General features: G+C 35.5%; 1 protein-coding gene across 6 annotated transcripts in view; it reads left to right on the top strand.

Annotated features, from left to right (window-relative positions):
- The window catches only part of LOC123566558 (integrator complex subunit 14-like), a 191,237-nt gene that overhangs the window by 30,081 nt on the left and 141,810 nt on the right, over positions 1-19,346 (top strand). For all 6 annotated transcript variants that reach the window (XM_045360780.2, XM_045360781.2, XM_045360782.2 and 3 more), the window contains one exon: positions 15,226-15,396. In XM_045360780.2, coding sequence (XP_045216715.1) covers positions 15,226-15,396 — 171 coding nt within the window. The remainder of the gene's footprint in view (positions 1-15,225; positions 15,397-19,346) is intronic.

Here is a 19,346-nt window from a genome sequence, read left to right as displayed (position 1 = left end):
TAGGTCAGTAGGTCTAAAAATAGAAAAACCTTGTGACCTCTCTAGAGGCCATACTTGTGAATGGATCTCCATAAAAATTGGTCAGAATGTTCACCTTGATGATATCTAGGTCAAATTTGAAACTGGGTCACGTGCCTTAAAAAACTAGGTCAGTAGGTCAAATAATAAAAAAACCTTGTGACCTCTCTAGAGGCCATACTTTTTATGGGATCTGTATGAAAGTTGGTCTGAATGTTCATCTTGATGATATCTAGGTCAAGTTCGAAACTGGGTCAACTGCGGTCAAAAACTAGGTCAGTAGGTCTAAAATTATTAAAATCTTTGACTTCTCTAGAGACCATATTTTTCAATGGATCTTCATGAAAATTGATCTGAATGTTCACCTTGATGATGTCTAGGTCAGTTTCGAAACTGGGTCACTTGCGGTCAAAAACTAGGCCAGTAGGTATAAAAATAGAAAAAACTTGTGACCTCTCTAGAGGCCATATTTTTCATGAGATCTGTATGAAAATTAGTGAGAATGTTCACCTTGATGATATCTAGGTAAAGTTCAAAACAGGGTCATGTACCTTCGAAAACTAGGTCAATAGGTCAAATAATAGAAAAACCTTGTGACCTCTCTAGAGACCATATTTTTCAATGGATCTTCATGAAAATTGGTCAGAATTTTCATCTTGATAATATCTAGATCAAGTTCAAAACTGAGTCACATGAGCTCGAAAACAAGGTCACTATGTCAAATAATAGAAAAAACGACGTCATACTGAAAACTGGGTCATGTGGGAAGAGGTGAGCGATTCAGGACCATCATGGTCCTCTTGTTAAAGTTACTTAAAGAAAATTTCAACTATATTTTCTCATAATTCTTTTGATTGATTTCTATTATGATCTTTTGACCTTGAAGACTTGTCCTTAAGTGCATTGATAACAGGTGAGCGATATAGGGCCATCATGGCCCTCTTGTTTAGATTACTTTCATTATTATGTCTCCCACCACACAGTGGTGTGGGAGACATATTGATTTACTCTAGTCTGTGTGTGTGTGTGTCTGTCTGTCACAAAGCTTGTCCGCACTCTAAGTCGGACATTTCTCATCTGATCTTCACCAAACTTGAACAAAATGTGTTTGACCATGAGACCTCGGCCAAGTTCGATAACTAGCCAAATCTGCCCAGGCACTTTTGAATTATGGCCCTTGAATTACTGATTGGAACCATTCATCACAGCCATCGAGAGAAACTAGACATTTTTCAATGGGGTCCATTCATCACAGTCATCGAGAGAAACTAGACGTTTTTCAATGGGGTCCATTCATCAAAGCCATCGAGAGAAACTAGACATTTTTCAATGTTGCAGTTGTGGGAGACAAGTCATGCGCTTTTCTCAAAAGCATTTCTAGTTTAAACTAATTTTCTAATTTGCAAACATAAATAGAAGAATAAAAATTAAAATGCAGATCTACGTACTGTTACCATTTTCTTGAGTTTAAATATGTCTATGTCTTTTTGTATTTAAACGTAACATTGCCTTAACAAATAAGGGCACTTAAAATTGAATGCGTATCAGGCCAAAATTAAAATTAAGTTTGTTTGCTGTCACCCGACCGACATGCTAAACACTGTGCTCTGACTTTTTTATTCCACTCAGCTGAATATTTTTAGCTCAGGGTGAGCTTTTGTGATCGCCCTTTGTCCGTTGTCCACAATTTCCTTGTGAACACGATAGAGACCACATTTTGTATTTGATTTTAATCAAACTTGCACACAACTTGTATGGGCATAATATCTCAGTTCTTTTCGAAAACTGGCCAGTTCCCATCATGGGTTCCAGATCGAGTTATGGCCCCTTGAAGGGGCAAAATTTGCCATTTTTGGCTTGTGAACATCATAGATACAACATTTTGCAATCAACTTTAATCAAACTTGCATACAACTTGTATAGGCATAATATCTCGGTTCCTTTTGAAAACTGGCCAGATCCAATCATAGGTTTCAGAGTTATGGCCCCTTAAAGAGAATTCCTATAGTTTTTTTCCTTTCATAGAATTTTTTTAAATTCACATATATGATAGGAAAATTTGTGCTGAAAACAATGAACAAATAAAAACAATAGGTCACCAGGCTTGTTTTTGTGAAAAATTGTTTTGAACACACCCACTGTTGCTGAAACTGACAGCGATTTTTCAACATTTTCATAATTTTCTGTTTTTTTATAAATACCAACCAAAATATACATCCACGCAGCACAATACGGTTTTTTCTTTTTACAGATTTTATTATATACTTATTTCATATCATAGTCATATTTGTAATACTCTATCCTTACAATAATGGGTACAAATGAACAACAATATTGTTTCATATTTACTTTTGTGAACTTTTTTCAATGAAAAATACCCATAGTGAAAAATATTTTTTTTTTAATTTTGAAAAAACTCTTTCATAGAATTTTTTCTTTTTCTCCTTGTGTATAGATAATTGTATTGCGAGCATAAAAATGGCTAAAAATGTATGGGTCACCAGGCTAAATTTTATGTTAAGACCGCTAGAATACAACACCTGTTCGGACGAAAATGGCGCGAACCTGGCCAAATTGATTACATGTATGTCTGCTAAAAGTTAAAAAAAATGTTTTAAAAATTCTTAATTCTTTCTATAATTGAATACTAAATAATCTGAAAGGTGATATTGTCTTATCAGTACTAAGTCAATTATCTTACATTATATGAACAACACTGTCTTTGTACTAAAATGCAATGTGAAAACACAACCACAAAAATAGCAAGATACCTGTCAGGCATGATACTTGTGAATACAACATAAACCAGTATCAACATTTGATTACTGATATAACTTATCAAAAATGTTATTTCATTCAAAATTCCTCATATTTAAGATTGTCTGTAATATGTTTCAACAAATGTCGACTTCAGTCCAGTTTTCCATAGAAAGTGTCGGCTGCGCAGAAAGATGCGCATAAAAAACTATAGGAATTCCCTTTAAAGGACCAAAATTTGCTATTTTTGGCTTGTGAACACAGTAGAGACAACATTTTGCAATCAACTTTAATCAAACTTGCACACAACTTGTATTTGCATAATATCTCGGTTCCTTTCGAAAACTGGCCAGATCCCATCATGGGTTCCAGAGTTATGGCCCCTTAAAAGTCCAAAATTTGCTATTTTGGCTTTTGCAGCCAATTATAGAGGCTTCATTTATGCTTTGATTTGATACCAACTTGCAGAATATCTTCAGCAACAATAAATCTTGGATTCCATGATGAATCTGTCAGATCCAATCATAGGTTCCGGAGTTACGGCCCCTGATTGACCCTTAAAAGAGCCAAAATTTGGTAATTTTTACATTGTGAACACGATAGAAGTTTTAAACCACACTTACATGTAACTTAAGTAACAATAAGACCTCGGTTCCTTTCGAAAACCAGCTAGATTCTATCATGGGTTCTAGAGTTACTGCCCCTGAAAGGAACAAAATTTTCTATTTTGGCCTTTTCAGCCATATAGAGGTTTCATTTATGCTTTGATTTGATACAAACTTGCACAGAATGATTATCTTGATGATCTCTAGGCTTGGATCGAAACTAGGTCATGTTGGATCAAAAACTAAGTCATCAGGTCAAATAAAAGGAAAAGCTTGTAAACAACCTAGAGGCCCCATTTATGACCCTATCTTCATGAAACTTGGTCAGAATGTTTATCTTGGTGGTTCTTAGGCCAAGTTTGAAACTGGGTCATATGGGGTCAGAAACTAGGTCATCCAGTCAAATCAAAGGAAAAGCGTGTTAACACTCTTGTTCATTTGATGTGCATGAAACCTGGTCAGAATTTTTGTCTGCATGAAATATCGTATGAATTTTTATCTGGGTGATGTGGGGTCTAAAACTAGGTCACCAGGTCAAATCAAAGAATAAGCTTGCTTACACCCTAGGGGGCACATTTTTTATTCTATCTTCATAAATTTTGGTCAGAATGTTTGTTATCATGCAGGGTTTTTTTTACGACTTGGGGAAGAGGCCCCAGCCTGTCATTGGGGGAAGAAAATAGCGCGCGACGAGCAGTTTTGGGGGATTTTTTCACTCGGGGGAATTTACAATTATGCATAATAAACACTTTAAACTATGTTTTTATTACATATTCTTGCAACTTTTAGCAACTATACACACTGTCACTTAGCAATAGATGGACTTGCACTAATGTTCACTTATCATTGTAACAAGGTGGGTGGGGAGAGTTGAAATGCTCAAATCATTGAATATTTAAAAGTCACATGCTTTTATTCACAAAAAATGCTTTAAAATAAGAGTTGCTTTTGCAAGAGTCATCATATTATTATTAAATGCATACTTTTGTTGGCTTTTTATTTCAATTGTACTAGAAAATCTTGTAAGAAAGGATAAAAAAGTCCGAAAATCACGATCGCGAAAACGTGTGACAAATATGAAAAAACGAAAGCAAAAATAAAAAATTCTTGATAAAATACCCGTTTTAAATTTCATCTTTTCACCAGAACTATTCCATACTTATAATATCTGATTACTTAAAACATTTACATTTTATTTTGCTCTAGCAAAATACCTCGGCAAAGATAATAAATTTGCGTAACGGCCGACCGGCTTATTTAATCGAATCAAGCACATAAAATAATTACTTTAAATTAACAACACATATTACACAATACAGCATAAGCTGATTAACAAGAGGTACAAACACGATAATCTGACGCTGCATTGTTTATCAATCATCTATATTACATACTGATGATAACCACGTGTCAGTCGGCGCGTGGCGTGATTGACATCTGTCAGTAGCTAATTAACATACGACGCTCCGCCTACTGTCATACTTACGCTGGTGTCGACAAACAGTATAAAGTTCACTGGGATTTTGATTGACAAGGGGCACAGCTTTCGAACTCGTTACGCATCAAAGAGTATTACTGCGAGACAAGCAGACGCCCACGGCATATTATGTGCGGGTCAGATACAAGTTTTTATCGATTTTCGCTGGTCAAAACCGGAACCTTGGGTCCACTGAACGCTCTTCTAACATTTTTCTACTATTTCTAAAGGTTTTCCCACCCATTGAAAATTGTGAAAGACCGTCTGCAATTGTGAACGGGTCCGATATTCGGTCCGGAAAATCGCTGGGAGTAATCTCCATTGCTTTGTTTACGATTTTGGAGGGGGGAATTTCGGACGTAGGGGAATTTCGACTGCGGTAGGGGAAATCCTTGGCGGTGGGGGAAATCCTCGGCTGGGGGACGAGGCCGATATTCGGCCTCTGCTATAGAATAAAAAAAAAACCTGTCATGAAGTCTTGGACAAGTTCCTATCTGGATCATGTGGGGTAAAAAACTAGGTCACTAGATCAAATCAAAGAAAAGCTTGTTTACACTCAAGATGCCAGGACTACTCCAGTCTCTTTTCAGGTCAATATAAATCAAAAGAAAATTTATAGCAGGAACTAATATTTCCTGTCCATTTCTGGTCTGAGAAGGATAACCTGTCTTATTCATTCAGTACACCTCTCCCTATTAAACTCGTAGGCCCTTCCATCGAAAACGTTATGAATGCCGCCTTTTTTATTCGATGTCCCCACGCTAAATTCATCAGTGTATCGGATGTTAATATGAAAATTGCTCAGAATCTCACGTTTCACAACTTGAAATACAGACGGTAAACAAAAATCCTAAAGTTTGAGCACTTAAAATGAATTTATTGCTGGTGCACTCTGTATTATATTTTGGCGGGAAAACAATACACGTGCGTTTCATGTCCCGGGGAAAGCAATATGAACTAGGCTAATTCAAATTATTCAAATTTTAATGATACAAGGGTTATAAACAGAACTGTTTACTCACATTTTTTAAGGTTTACTTTTATTATAAAACTCCCTGAAATTAAGCAATAATTTGAAATTTTGTGTCAGGTTTGTGCCCTTGGCATATTGATCCTTTCCAAAAGACAGGATGTTGTGCATCAATAATTCCCGACAATTGAGTTTGTTTGATTTAATTTTAAAAATAATGTTATTTTTTGTTTGTTTTTAGCTCACCTGTCACATAGTGACAAGGTGAGCTTTTGTGATCACCCTTCGTCCGTCGTCAGTCCGTGCGTCCGTCCGTCCGTGTGTCCATCAAATATTTCTTGTCTGCACGATAGTGGTTTCATTTATGATTTTATTTTAACCAAACTTGCACACAACTTGTATCACCATAAGATCTCGGTTCCTTTCTTGAACTGGCCAGATCCCATTATGGGTTCCAGAGTTATGGCCCCTGAAAGAGCCAAAATCTGCTATTTTGACCTTGTCTGCACAATAGCAGCTTTATTTATGATTTGATTTTTACCAAACTGGCACTCAACTTGTATCACCATAAGATCTTGGTTCCTTTCTTGAACTGGCCAGATCCCATTATGGGTTCCAGAGTTATGGCCCCTGAAAGGGCCAGAATTAGCTATTTTGACCTTGTCTGCACAATAGCAGCTTCATTTATGATTTGATTTTAACCAAACTTGCACACAACTTGTATCACTATAAGATCTTGGTTCCTTTCTTGAACTGGCTAGATTCCATTATGGGTTCCAGAGTTATGGCCCCTGAAAGGGCCAGAATTAGCTATTTTGACTTTGTCTGCACAAGAGCAGCTTCATTTATGATTTGAATTTAATAAAACTTGCACAAAACTTGTATTGCCATAAGATCTCAGTTCCTTTGTTGAACCGGCCAGATCCCATAATGGGTTCGAGAGTTATGGCCCCTGAAAGGGCCAAAATTAGCTATTTTGACCTTGTCTGCACAATAGCAACTTCATTTATGATTTGATTTTAACCAAACTTGCACACAACTTGTATCACTATAAGATCTAAATGGTTCCTTTCTTGAACTGGCGAGATTCCATTATGGGTTCCAGAGTTATGGCCCCTGAAAGGGCCAGAATTAGCTATTTTGACCTTGTCTGCACAATAGCAGCTTCATTTATGATTTGAATTTAATCAAACTTGCACAAAACTTGTGTCGCCAGAAGATCTCAGTTCCTTTGTTGAACCGGCCAGATCCCATAATGGGTTCCAGAGTTATGGCCCCGGAAAGGGTCAAAATTAGCTATTTTGACCTTGTCTGCACAATAGCAGCTTCATTTATAATTTGATTTTAACCAAACTTGCTTACAACTTGTATCACCACAAGATCTTGGTTTCTTTCTTGAACTGGCCAGATTCTATCATGGGTTCCAGAGTTATGGCCCCTTAAAGGTCCAAAATTGGCTATTTTGGCTTTTGCAGCCTTGATCTTAAACTTACTTTTTAGTCAGGGCCTTTAAAATATAGTGTAGCTGTTCAAATTTAACTGCAATAATGGATCTGGCTGGTTAGCCCCCCACTCCCACTCCACCCACCCCCAAAAATGTTGTGTTTCTGGTGGCCAAAAAAAGTAGGGTCGGTAGGTCGGTATGTTCTTTTTTTAAGCACTTTTATCAAGTAAATGTAGCCTATTATCACAGTCCGGGGCGACGTGGACAAAATAATATGTCCATAATCATCATCAATCCACCCGTGTTTAAAGCGAAAAAAAAACCCCATCAATTATCGGTAATTATTCTGTTGTTAAACAAGTAATTGGCCTTGTTTTCATTATCAATTAAAACCCTCTCAAAGAGCTAAAAGAAGTGTGTCGGCATCACGGCATCTGTAGTGGAGATCAAAGCGGTATAATTGCCCGAGATTGTCATGGCATTACATCATGTTTTCGCGCCATGTGACACATCACTGTCTGATCGTACGGCCTCGGTTCTTTAAACTGCTGAGAAGAAATCAGTAAAAAAGGTTTCTTCTTTATTTTTTTTCAAGCGAATGTGCAATATCCCGTATAAACTGACAGGTAAATGTGTCAAACAATATTATTTACGTTCACGAGGTCCTGAAACCTATTCATCTGCACTTGCAGAAATCTGTTTGCCAAAAATCATTTTACTCGATGTATTTAAATTGCTGCCGCTTTTTAATTAAGATTTTTTAATTCTGTTTTTAGTACTTTCTTGTCAGAAGTCTGAATTTTATGACCATAGTATGTATTATTTATTTACTTTTAGAAATAAATAAATAATTAAGATCGCATTGTTTGAAATTTTACAAATAATTGTATGAAACTTCGATCGTTTTTATAAAATTTTGCCTACATTTCTGTCGACATCTTATTAAGATCGTTATAGAATTCAAACTGTATTACTTCTAAAGCGGGGCTGAAAATTTGAAGCGATTATATCAAAAAATTAATGCACTACAAGCGTTTTTTGTGTACGTGCCGATAAACATTTAAGTAGCAGCGATACGATAGGTTGCACATGCTCGTGGAATGGAAAATTACTGGCATGACGTTTTGATATCTTTACGATTCGCGGATAAATTCTAGTCAATCCAGGTAATTTTCGTGTTATGCGGACCGGAAATATCAGATAAATCGGTGAAATTTCACGCTTTTATTATTAACAAGTTTGAAAACTTAGTAGCCTGACGGACTACCCAGCTTGGGAAATTCGGTAGTCCGTCTGAAAAACTGGTAGCCTCGGGCTACCGTCAAGATCGAGGCCTGAAATAGCTTATTTTTAGTAATTTTTTTATTATTGGCCATAGGGAAAAAACCGAGGCCACTTTTCTGTGGTACAACATGGATGGTACCTCCAATTTTTAGGTGTATTTTGACATATCTGTACCTTGTAAGAATTTTTACTTTTCTGTTTGGTTAAATTTCTTCCCTTTGTTGTTCCTGTCCTTTGGACTTTGATATTTTTTCTGAGGACCTTCTTGTCCTCAAGTGCAATGATAACAGGTGAGTGATATAGGGCCATCATGGCCCTCTTGTTTTGTAACCCACCAAGTGGATCCATATTTAGATTAATTAACCTTTGTCCGTTCGTCCAACGTGTGTCTGTTCGCCCATCCAAAACTATACTTGCATGTAGCTTACAAACTATTTAAACTGTATGGGATTTTTATGCAGCATGAAAAGTTGTGCATCTGGGTTAATAACTACCCTTGATCCTAATATTAATAAAGTTATGACCCTCTATTTAGACAAATTACACAATCTTTACCATTCAATGACGGAGGCGAAATAGTAACTTTTTGCAGATTGGGTCAAAATTGATGATATAACGCAACGTATCGTCAATGTCAAGTAAGGGTAAGCTTAAATTAGCATCATCATTAGCTTTTGAACTGATTAAAGTAGATTATACAATGCTCTGAAGCAGTTTTTTACAAGTTTGTAGCATCTGTCCGAGTCAAGATCACTTTCGTCCGACTCACGATTGAATTTGACCTATTGTCTTCTAGACGCTTTGTCTGTTAGTAATAATGTATTTACCGATAGAAAAACGTCAGAAAAGCGCCTGGGAGATATTGTAAAGGGTACCAGCAATATGCGCGAGAGATGGCTTCAACAAGTATCACAGGAACGAGCCAAGAGACTCAATCATGCGTCCGACTTGCGATCAGTTTACCCTATGTTATAATTTTTATTGTTGAAAAGTATATGTTTTGTCATTTTATTAACTGATTGTTGTTCATTATGTCTGACAATGTCATGAAAGAGAAAATAGGTCAAGGTCAGACCTGGTATTGAAGGTCAGGGGTCATTTTTGTATAAAAAGAATCACAAAAGGTAGCATACTTACTCATAACTTTGTTCAAAAATAGCTTGTTGTTATAATGCACTGTTAGCAATTTACTTTAATGTACACATGTCAAGCAAGGTCAGCAATGTAGGTCTATTCTAATAAGCCAAAAGGCAAACCTATTTTCAAAGGTCAAAGGTCAATTTAAAAAAAAGAAAATCGCATAACACAGCATTTTTGCAATGCTTTTTCTTTATTAGCTCATCTGAACTGAAAGTTCAGGGTGAGCTATTTCGGGTGGATGGTCGGGCGTCCGTCGTCCGTCATCCATCGTCCACATTTTTACTTAAACATCTTCACCTCTGAAACTACTGGTAAGAATAAAACCAAATTTGGTCTGTAGCATCCTGGTGAGGTCTTCCATCGAGTTTGTTCAAATTGGGGCATTTGGCCCCTTTCAGGGGCTTCTAGAGCTAAAGAATAGAAAAACCTTTAAACGACTTCTTCTTATGAACCGCTTAATGGATCTTCATCAAACTTGGTATTTAGCATCATTATAAGGTCCTCTCCCAAATTTTTTCAAATGGGGCCACTTGGCCCCTTTTAGGGGCCACTAAAGCTAAAAATAGAAATACATTTAAACAAATTTTTAACATGAACCGCTGGATTGATCTTCATCAAATTTAGTGTTAATAGCATCATTATATGGTCCTCTAACAAATTTCTTCAAATGGGGGCTTCTGGCCCCTTTAAGGGGCCGCTAGAGCTAAAAATAGAAATACGTGTAAAAGACTTCTTCCATGAACTGCTTGCAGGGATGTTCCTTGGATGGTCTTCTTTAAAAATTGTTCAAGGAATTGAATTCCATACAGAACTCTGGTTGCCATGGCAGCCGAAAGGTGCAACTCCTAGTTTTTTTGTGGATTTAGAAAAACAAAAGAATTACAATAATTACTACATAACCACAGAATAAAATTCCATTTGCAGATACAGGTGCTAGTGTAAAGAAATTTGCTATGACGGGCGTATATTGTGACATTCTGGCACTCTTGTTTATGATTAACTTCCCTATGTTGTTACTATAAATAACTTATATTGTAACTTTTTTATACTTGATTTTAGGTGTTTTTTAAGGCATCTACCTGGTCAGGAGTTTTTTTGTGGACTTAGACAAACAAAATATAAATTTCTTGTGGACTTACTTCCCATTGTTGCAACTAAAAATAGTTTATTCTTGAAACTTTTTAACCTGGTTGTTAGAATTGGATGTGTAATTGTTTGGGCTTACTGTCCAGTAAACTTATACAGAATATGTTTTACTGTAACATTTAAATGTCAGGCGTATATTGTGACATTCTGGCACTCTTGTTTAACTTAATCATCATAAATCTTAGTCAGGTTTGTATTAGACCTTTATAACGGACACGGACAATGTAATCGTACTGTGTACTATGGTCAATATCTGGGGGTTTTCTCAAAACACAAAACTTGTAACCACAGGAGTTCGTTTTTAAGATATTAATATAATAAAGCTTTTCGCGTAATCATAGTTATCAAGGCACAACATATCTTTATAATTCTTGGCAGTGCTGTCCTCTGCTGCGAATAAATTTTTCCCCAAGGAGAACTCGACGAACACTTTATATCTACATATACATCAAAAGAAAAAATACCATGTTCATTTAATCAAACGTCACCATACCTGTACTTTTATTTATTGTCCTACCTTTTGATAAAAAACAATGCTTTACTTTTGAAACTTTTGAGAATTTTTTTGGGACAGCCTATCGGCAAACAACGCATTCATCGATGGCAGTAAATACTTTTTGAACTAAATTCATTGGTAGCTGGGTTTTTTTGTATAGGTAAAACAATTCTGTCCTCAACTCAGTTAACCAATGCTAGGCTTTACACTCAAAAAGTTAGTTTATATGGCAGAATATTATCTATTAATTTAGATACAGCAACTTTAAATCCAAACAGCTCGAATGAAATTTGCAAGCTGGTGTTTTTTTTTAACTTTTGTTTTTTCTCATGTTTGGTGATAATATGTCTTTCTAAACTCTTGACCGAAAACCATTTTTCAAATTTCCAGTAACAAACAAGCAGCTACCCCATATATATCCAAGCCTTTCTATATTAGAAAGCTGCGTATAAACAAAGTTTTTTCATAACATCTCGTTGTCATTTAATGTAATTAAGCTCAATCAATTTAAGCAAATAAGGATTTCTATAATATGTATTCACACCGACGTCTGTGTCAGTTTTGCTCTTGGGTCAAAGTTGGCCATCTTCTAAATTTTTCTAGTAACTGCCTCAATAATCATTAAACCTCGTATTTTGTAATAGTGTTGGTTCAATGTTTAAGTCAACCTTCTCAATGCCTTCTTACTACAATCACTATAATAAAAAAGCATCATTGTGACAGGAAAGGCCGTACTGGCGACAGTAACCATCAAAACAAATCAACACCCTTTACAATATTTACAAATTTTTACATAAGATATTATATTAACAATGAAAGATATGAAAAGAAAAAAAAACTGATTATAAGAAAGAAAAAAAAAGAAGTTCAGTATCCTAATACAAAAGTTCTTATAGCCCCATTCTAATCTGACGTGACACGGGTCTTTAATGTAATTGTGAATTTTAAGTAGCACAAACAAACAAAATCTCAAAATCCAGTCCCTTTAAACCGTGAATACGTTGATTCCTTATTGGCTCCCTATGGTGGTAGGTGATTGCATCCCTGAGTTTGACTTCAGAGGATAACAAAAATCATCTTTTCTTGCGGTTTACGGCAAAAACCATGGGACGTAAGCTCTGCGCGGGGAATACACATCCAGCGAGTGAAGACAAGTAAACCTCGGGCATTGAAACTTCCGGGTTATGACATCACCAGGTAAAATCGTCGGGCGGAAGAAGCTAAAATATATAACAAAAAGGGTAAGCACCATAGTAAAACAAATAAGTCGGGGCATAAAACTGCTCCTTTTTGGGTACACCATACCTCCGTAGCTCCCATAAATAATACTTTGCTACTTTACAAAACATATGTGCTACAAGTTCAAACTCACATGATTAAAATACGTCACTTTTTTACTTCCATATTACAAAGATTACTTACTTAAAAACAAAAGTTAAAGTTAAAATGATATGAAAGTATATGATGAAACATTATAGATACGGACAGATAAACTGCAGCTATTATTTACAACTAAAAATTTAAAAAAATTTCCAATATAAATCAAACGTTATATCTAGTTGGCATCTATATAATATCAATGCCATACATTACAATGGCCCATTAATTAGATGTCTATAGACTGGCACACAATTACAAATTACAATAATATAACATGGTACTAGACTTGCCATATAGATTTATACATAACAATACAATGCAGTAATGGCTTTTTCCATAATTAACAAAATGTTTGACATAATTTTTGAAACAAATACTTTATAAATACATGTTAAAAATTCAGTATAAATTTTACATCTTATATAAACGAAACATTTAGACTCCCTCTTTCTAAATAATTTACAAAAGTCTGAAAAATTTAATAAATCATCCTGACATACCAAAACTAGCTAAAATCATATCCGAAAAGTAAATGTTACAGAATTCTGTAGAATGCACAAAATTTACCAAAATAAAAACGTAACCCAAAAATCATAAAAAAATCGACAAATAAATTTCTTACCTCGATCGAGCATAAATTTCTAGCAAGAAAATAATTCAGACATAGATTCGTCTATAAAGTCGTAAGGTGGTGTGCGCAAGGCATATCAGTCCAGTCTATTAAAGGGTAATGCCCCCAAATACTAAATTTCATGGGATCACGGTTAAGCCGTGAGCTCCGACTATTGTCATTTTCACGGGATTCACGATATAGCCGGAAATCAACTACTTTGGCGCGAATTTAAATTTGACAATTTGAGGCCCATTATAGGGGTTTTGGGGAAAAAACATAAATTACTGAAGTTTAAAAATATCAACTTTCTTATTACTGAACAGAATTTAATGAAATTTACATGGAAATTTAAGTTATGAAATACAGAAAAACAAGAGAGGTATTTCATGCGTGAAATCTGACATTTACCTCAATAACTCAAAAATTTACAAAAAGATGATGCAATACCTGCATTTACACTACAGATAAAATAAGGCCCGTATGTCAATTTGTGACAATCATTTCTTAAGTACTGGACCAGGTCTTGTTAAAGGATAAATTTCTCATATGCTCCAACTCTTTACGCCTGTACAACTGGCAGTTATTGGCTTCATTTCGTATCTCAAAAGTGCAAATAGGCAAGTAAGAACAAACAGTAAACCACATTATTTATTTCATAATAAAGTCAGCTTCTGAAATAAATAGGTACTGTTTCTGTGAAATACCAGTGTTTTACAAACCGGCGTGGAATATATTGCAAAACTTAACTTCCGTTTAACAGGCCATGTTATAGCTGATATTGTTTTCTAAATATCTATTTTCCTCCATCCCTTTTGACTCTTACACCCTCACTACCAAACCATGAACAACAAGCAAATAATGTTATGTTGTTCTATTTTTTAAGTATTTCCCAAACACCCAGATCTTTAAACCACCTAATACATTCCTACTAGCCCGCCCGCTTAGCCCAGTTGGTAAGAGCGTGTCTACGGATCGCGGGGTTGTGATTCGATCCTCGGGCGGGGCGAAAGTTCTCCGTGCCCTATTTGATAACACATTGTGTCTGAAATCATTAGTCCTCCACCCTGATTCATGTGGGAAGTTGGCATTACTTACGGAGAACATTTGTACTGTACAGAATCCAGGAACACTGGTTAGTTAACTGCCCGCTGTTACATGACTGAAATACTGTTGAAAAAAGGGTTAAACCCAAAACAAAACAAAACAAAAACACTCCTACACCGACCGTCGTTGTCTTTGAAAATTTCTTTTCATACCCTTTCTTTTTAATTCCTTTTTAAATTGTTTTAGAGCACCCCATCCTTTCCCAACATTTACAAATACCTCAGAATCACTGTTTTTGTATGTAAAAGCATGCAACTTTACAGTTTAAAAAATTACCTCTACAAAAATTTAAAAAAAGTCATGTGCTGTAATTATAATTATACGTATTCTCGATACACTAAGTACAATAAGTTACCATGATTCCAATAATATGTTTGAGAAAACCCCACCAATTTGACCGCTGTACGGAGTAAGTTTACATTTACATTTCCATGTCCGTGTCCGTGATAAAGGTCTATTAAAACAAGGTCAGATTCAAAAGTGGGATACCCGGAATCAAAATCTGACCTATATAATCGATTAATAATCAGTTACACATGACAGTTATTGATCACCTGATGTCTAGTCAATAAGTATGTCACCAGGTCAGATCAAAATCTAGGTGAATGATCTACTTGATTTACATAAAACATGGTCAAAAAGTTTTTGTCTGTATGAAATCTAAGCCAAATTAGGTACTAGGTTATCTGGGGTAAGACGTCAGGTGAGCGAATCAGGGCCCTCTAAATGTTGTGTTTACATGTTATTTCCGGGAAATCCATCCTTACCTTTTATCTTTTATGTCAATGCAGATTGTGTTCTCTTACCTGTGGGAACAACTGGTTCCGTTTACAAGAGATGTGGATGCAGTCAAGTCAGCTCTCAATACTGTAGGTGATTACAGTAAGACATGCCTGGAACCATTCCTGTCTGGTATCAGCAGTCTAGTTGTTGAAGAATTTGGTGGAACTACGCCTGTGCAGGTTCTTTTTAGCTCAACTATTCAAAGAATAGTAGAGCTATTGGACTCACCCATGCGTTGGCGTCCCGATTTGGTTAAGGTTTTGTATGTAAGCTGATATCTCAGTAACCACTTGTGGGAATGGATTGAAACTTCACACACTTAATCACTGTGATAAACTGACCTACTTGCAAAGGTTCCATAACTATTTTGCTTTTTCACAAAATTTAAATGCCCCTTTTTCGACTTAGAAATTCTTGGTTAAGGGTTTTTGGGTATGTAAGCGGGTACTCATAACCACTTGTGGAATGGATTGAAACTTCACACACTTATTCACTGTGATAAACTGACATACATTGCACATTTTCCATAACTCTATTTGGTTTTTACAAATTATGCCCTTTTTTTTTCGACTTAGAATTCTTGGTTAAGGTTTTTGCATGTTAGCTCAGTACCCACTAATGGGAATGGATTGAAACTTCACACACTTGTTCACTGTCATGATCTGACATGCACTGTGTAGGTCCCATAACTCTACTTTGCATTTTTTCAAAATTGTGCCCCTTTTTTTCGCCCTAGCAGTTTTTGGTTAAGTTTTTGTATTAAGCTGGTATTTCAGTATCCACCAATGGGAAAGGATTGAACTTCACACACTTGTTCATTTTAAATGAGCTGATAAAGCCTGTGCAGGTTCCATAACCCTTTTTCCCACTTTTACAAAATTATGCCCCTTTTTCGACTCGTATTAATTCAGTTGACAAGGCTGTTGAATAGTCGAGCGTTGCTGTCCTCCGACAGCTCTTGTTTTATCATATGGTATTAAATAAATGATAAGTATAGGTTTGAATTTCATAAGAAATTTTGGAATGTTAGCCTTTGGCAAAGTTCAATAAAGTACAAGATTTTTTTATTGTATTTTAGAGATGCTCTGAGTGATAATTTTGCCATTGTCTGATCATATACTAAATTCTTATTTCAAACAAGCTTTCAATATGTGTGTAGGTGGTATCATTATCATAGACACTTGTTAGCCTGAGTGAGCTGATACAGCTCAAAATCAGATATTACACTTATGGTACAAAGTGCATACATTTGATTTGCACTATATTCTTGCTTCTATAGCCTGGCTCCCTGGCTGCATGGTTATTTTTAGCTCGACTATTCGAAGAATAGTCTAGCTATTCTACTCACCCTGGCGTTGGCGTCGGCGTCGGCGTCACACCTTGGTAAAGTTTTTGCATGCAAGTACATACAGCCATCAATTAAAGGCATATAGCTTTGAAACTTATTTTTTCTTTTTCTAGGTCAATTACCAACCTCTCTGGGTCAAGTCCCATAACTCTGACATGTATTTTGAGCAAATTATGCCCCCTTTTGGACTTAGAAAATTTTGGTTAAAGTTTTACATGCAACTTACTATCTCCAAATCTAATGCAGATATTGATTGAAACTTCACATGTGTCTTGGGGTTATAAAACTAGTTGATAGCAGCAAGTCCCATAATTTCTGACTTTTTTTTTGGGCCCAAAATTTAAAGCCCCTTTTGGGACTTAGAAAATTCTGGTTAAAGTTTTTGCGTGCAAGTACATACAGCTATTCTAAAAGGCATATAGATTTGAAACTTATTTTTTCTTTTTCTAGATCAATTACCAACCTCACTGGGTCAAGACCAATAACTCTGACATGTATTTTGAGCAAATTATGCCCCCTTTTAGACTTAGAAAATTTTGGTTAAAGTTTTACATGCAAGTTACTATCTCCAAAACTAATGCAGATATTGATTTGAAACTTCACATGTGTCTTCGGGTTATAAACTAGTTGATAGCAGCAAGTCCCATAACTCTGACCTTCATTTGGCCAAATTATCCCCCTTTTGGACTTGAAAATTTCTGGTTAAAGTTTTGCGTGCAAGTACATACAGCTATTTCTAAAAGGCATATAGATTTGAAACTTATTTTTTCTTTTTCTAGATCAATTACCAACCTCACTGTGTCAAGTCCCATAACTCTGACATGTATTTTGAGCAAATTATGCCCCCTTTTAGACTTAGCAAATTCTGGTTAAAGTTTTGCGTGCAAGTTCATACAGCTAATACTAAAAGGCATATAGATTTGAAACTTATTTTTTCTTTTTCTAGTCAATTACCAACCTCACGGATCAAGTCCCTAACTCTGGCATGTATTTTGGGCAAATTATGACCCTTTTGGACTTTAAAAAATTCGGGTTTTAAAGTTTTACATCAAGTTTCTTCTCCAAAACTAATGCAGATATTGAATTGAAACTTCACATGTGCCTTCGGGTTATAAAACAGTTGAAAAGCAGCAAGTCCCATAACTGATATGCATTTTGGTCAAATTATTCCCCCTTTTGAACTTAAACTCTTTTGATATTTTAACCTTTTTGGGTAATGTTTTCCTGCTTCTGGGACAATATTTCGAATAGTCGAGCTTGGCTGTCTTACGGACAGCTCTTGTTTATATTGATTCTGGAAACATTTTATAAGAAACTTTTAAGCCTCTAAAATAGCACAGTTTTATCTGATGGCTGAACCATACAGCCTGGTGAAAGTTGGCCAATGTAACCCTAGATTGCCCCTGTAAATTATGAACTACTGAGAACCCTATCAATTGTGAGGCAATTAACTATCCAATGTAATGACAAGTTCTCCTTACCAATTTGATAGGGGTCATTTGAGAAAACATTAGATGTTGATATTTTCTAGAAGAGTTCATGATTCAACATTTTACTAGTAAATGTAAAAGGAAATAGTTTTATAAAGGGTAATCCCTTTGGAGGTACATAAACTCAGGATCTTTTTTTATGAATATTTAGGTTTATTAAATGTTAAAACTACAGAAAGTGTTTACTGTTATGGTAAAATTAACCCTTAAAATCAAAAAAGTTCAAATGCATTTTATGTGGAGAAATGAAAGAAAACAGAAAAGAAAAGCGCTTGTGTTCATGGTCAATAAAAACAGATTTGTACTGGTACACAGTAAGCAACTTTTGGTACATTGCAACCTCTGTAGAGCAACAAACCCTTGGGATACAAAATGAATGTTATGTAGAGGTTGTGGTTCTGGAGGTAAATTTGATTGTATATTTCAGCTTAGGGAAGTTTTGATGATGTTGTTATAGAAAGGCTTGTGCTTAAGAGAGGGCTGCTCTGGAGAGGTTGTACTATATTAATATTGTTTCACTGGAGAAAAGTTTGTATTTTCAATGAATTGTTTGTTATTAAACAAAGAAAAAATAATAATGAAGGGTGCTGGTGATGTTAAAAATACTTAGCGCCTTGAATTCTGTTTGTGTCGACAGTGAGATGTCTTCAGCTAGGGCCAGTCCTTGATGACACCAAGTCAGTAGATTATTTTCAATTTTATTTCCAATGACAACATGACAGATGCTGGAATTCATAGTGATGAACTGTGTGTATTATAAAGCGTTTAAATTATAAATTACTGTTATTCATATTTTTGGTCAGTGTGTTTTAGAGTGTTATTGTTAACAAGAGCAATCCGTAAGACAGCCAATACTCGACTATTCAAATTGAATTCCCAGATGTAGGATTTTTTTATATTTGGGTTTTACGGTGCACCAACACAGTATAGGTTATATGGCACCAAACAGGACTATAAATTTTGGTTTCATATCTTATATACATCGAAATAAAAACATGAGGTATGGAATCAATATTTGCATACCTGCTGGAATCACAGAGAAGCAGGAATAATACCCTATCTTAAAATGTTAAAATATCTATAGAGTTTCAATCCAGTATTTGCATTCGTTTTTAGAGATGGGAACTTGCATGCAAAATTTACTTTAACCAGGATTAGTCTGAAAGGGGTCATAATTTGGACAATCCATGTCAAAGCTATGGGACGTCACTTAAGGTACAATAGGTGACTCAATAATAATGTTGGTCAACAGAATAAAACATAATTTCCTTTAAATATTCTTTTACAACAT

Source organism: Mercenaria mercenaria, chromosome 8, assembly GCF_021730395.1.
Source record: "Mercenaria mercenaria strain notata chromosome 8, MADL_Memer_1, whole genome shotgun sequence".
Taxonomy (NCBI): Eukaryota; Metazoa; Mollusca; class Bivalvia; order Venerida; family Veneridae; genus Mercenaria; species Mercenaria mercenaria.
This window is presented reverse-complemented; position numbering and strand designations above follow the sequence as displayed.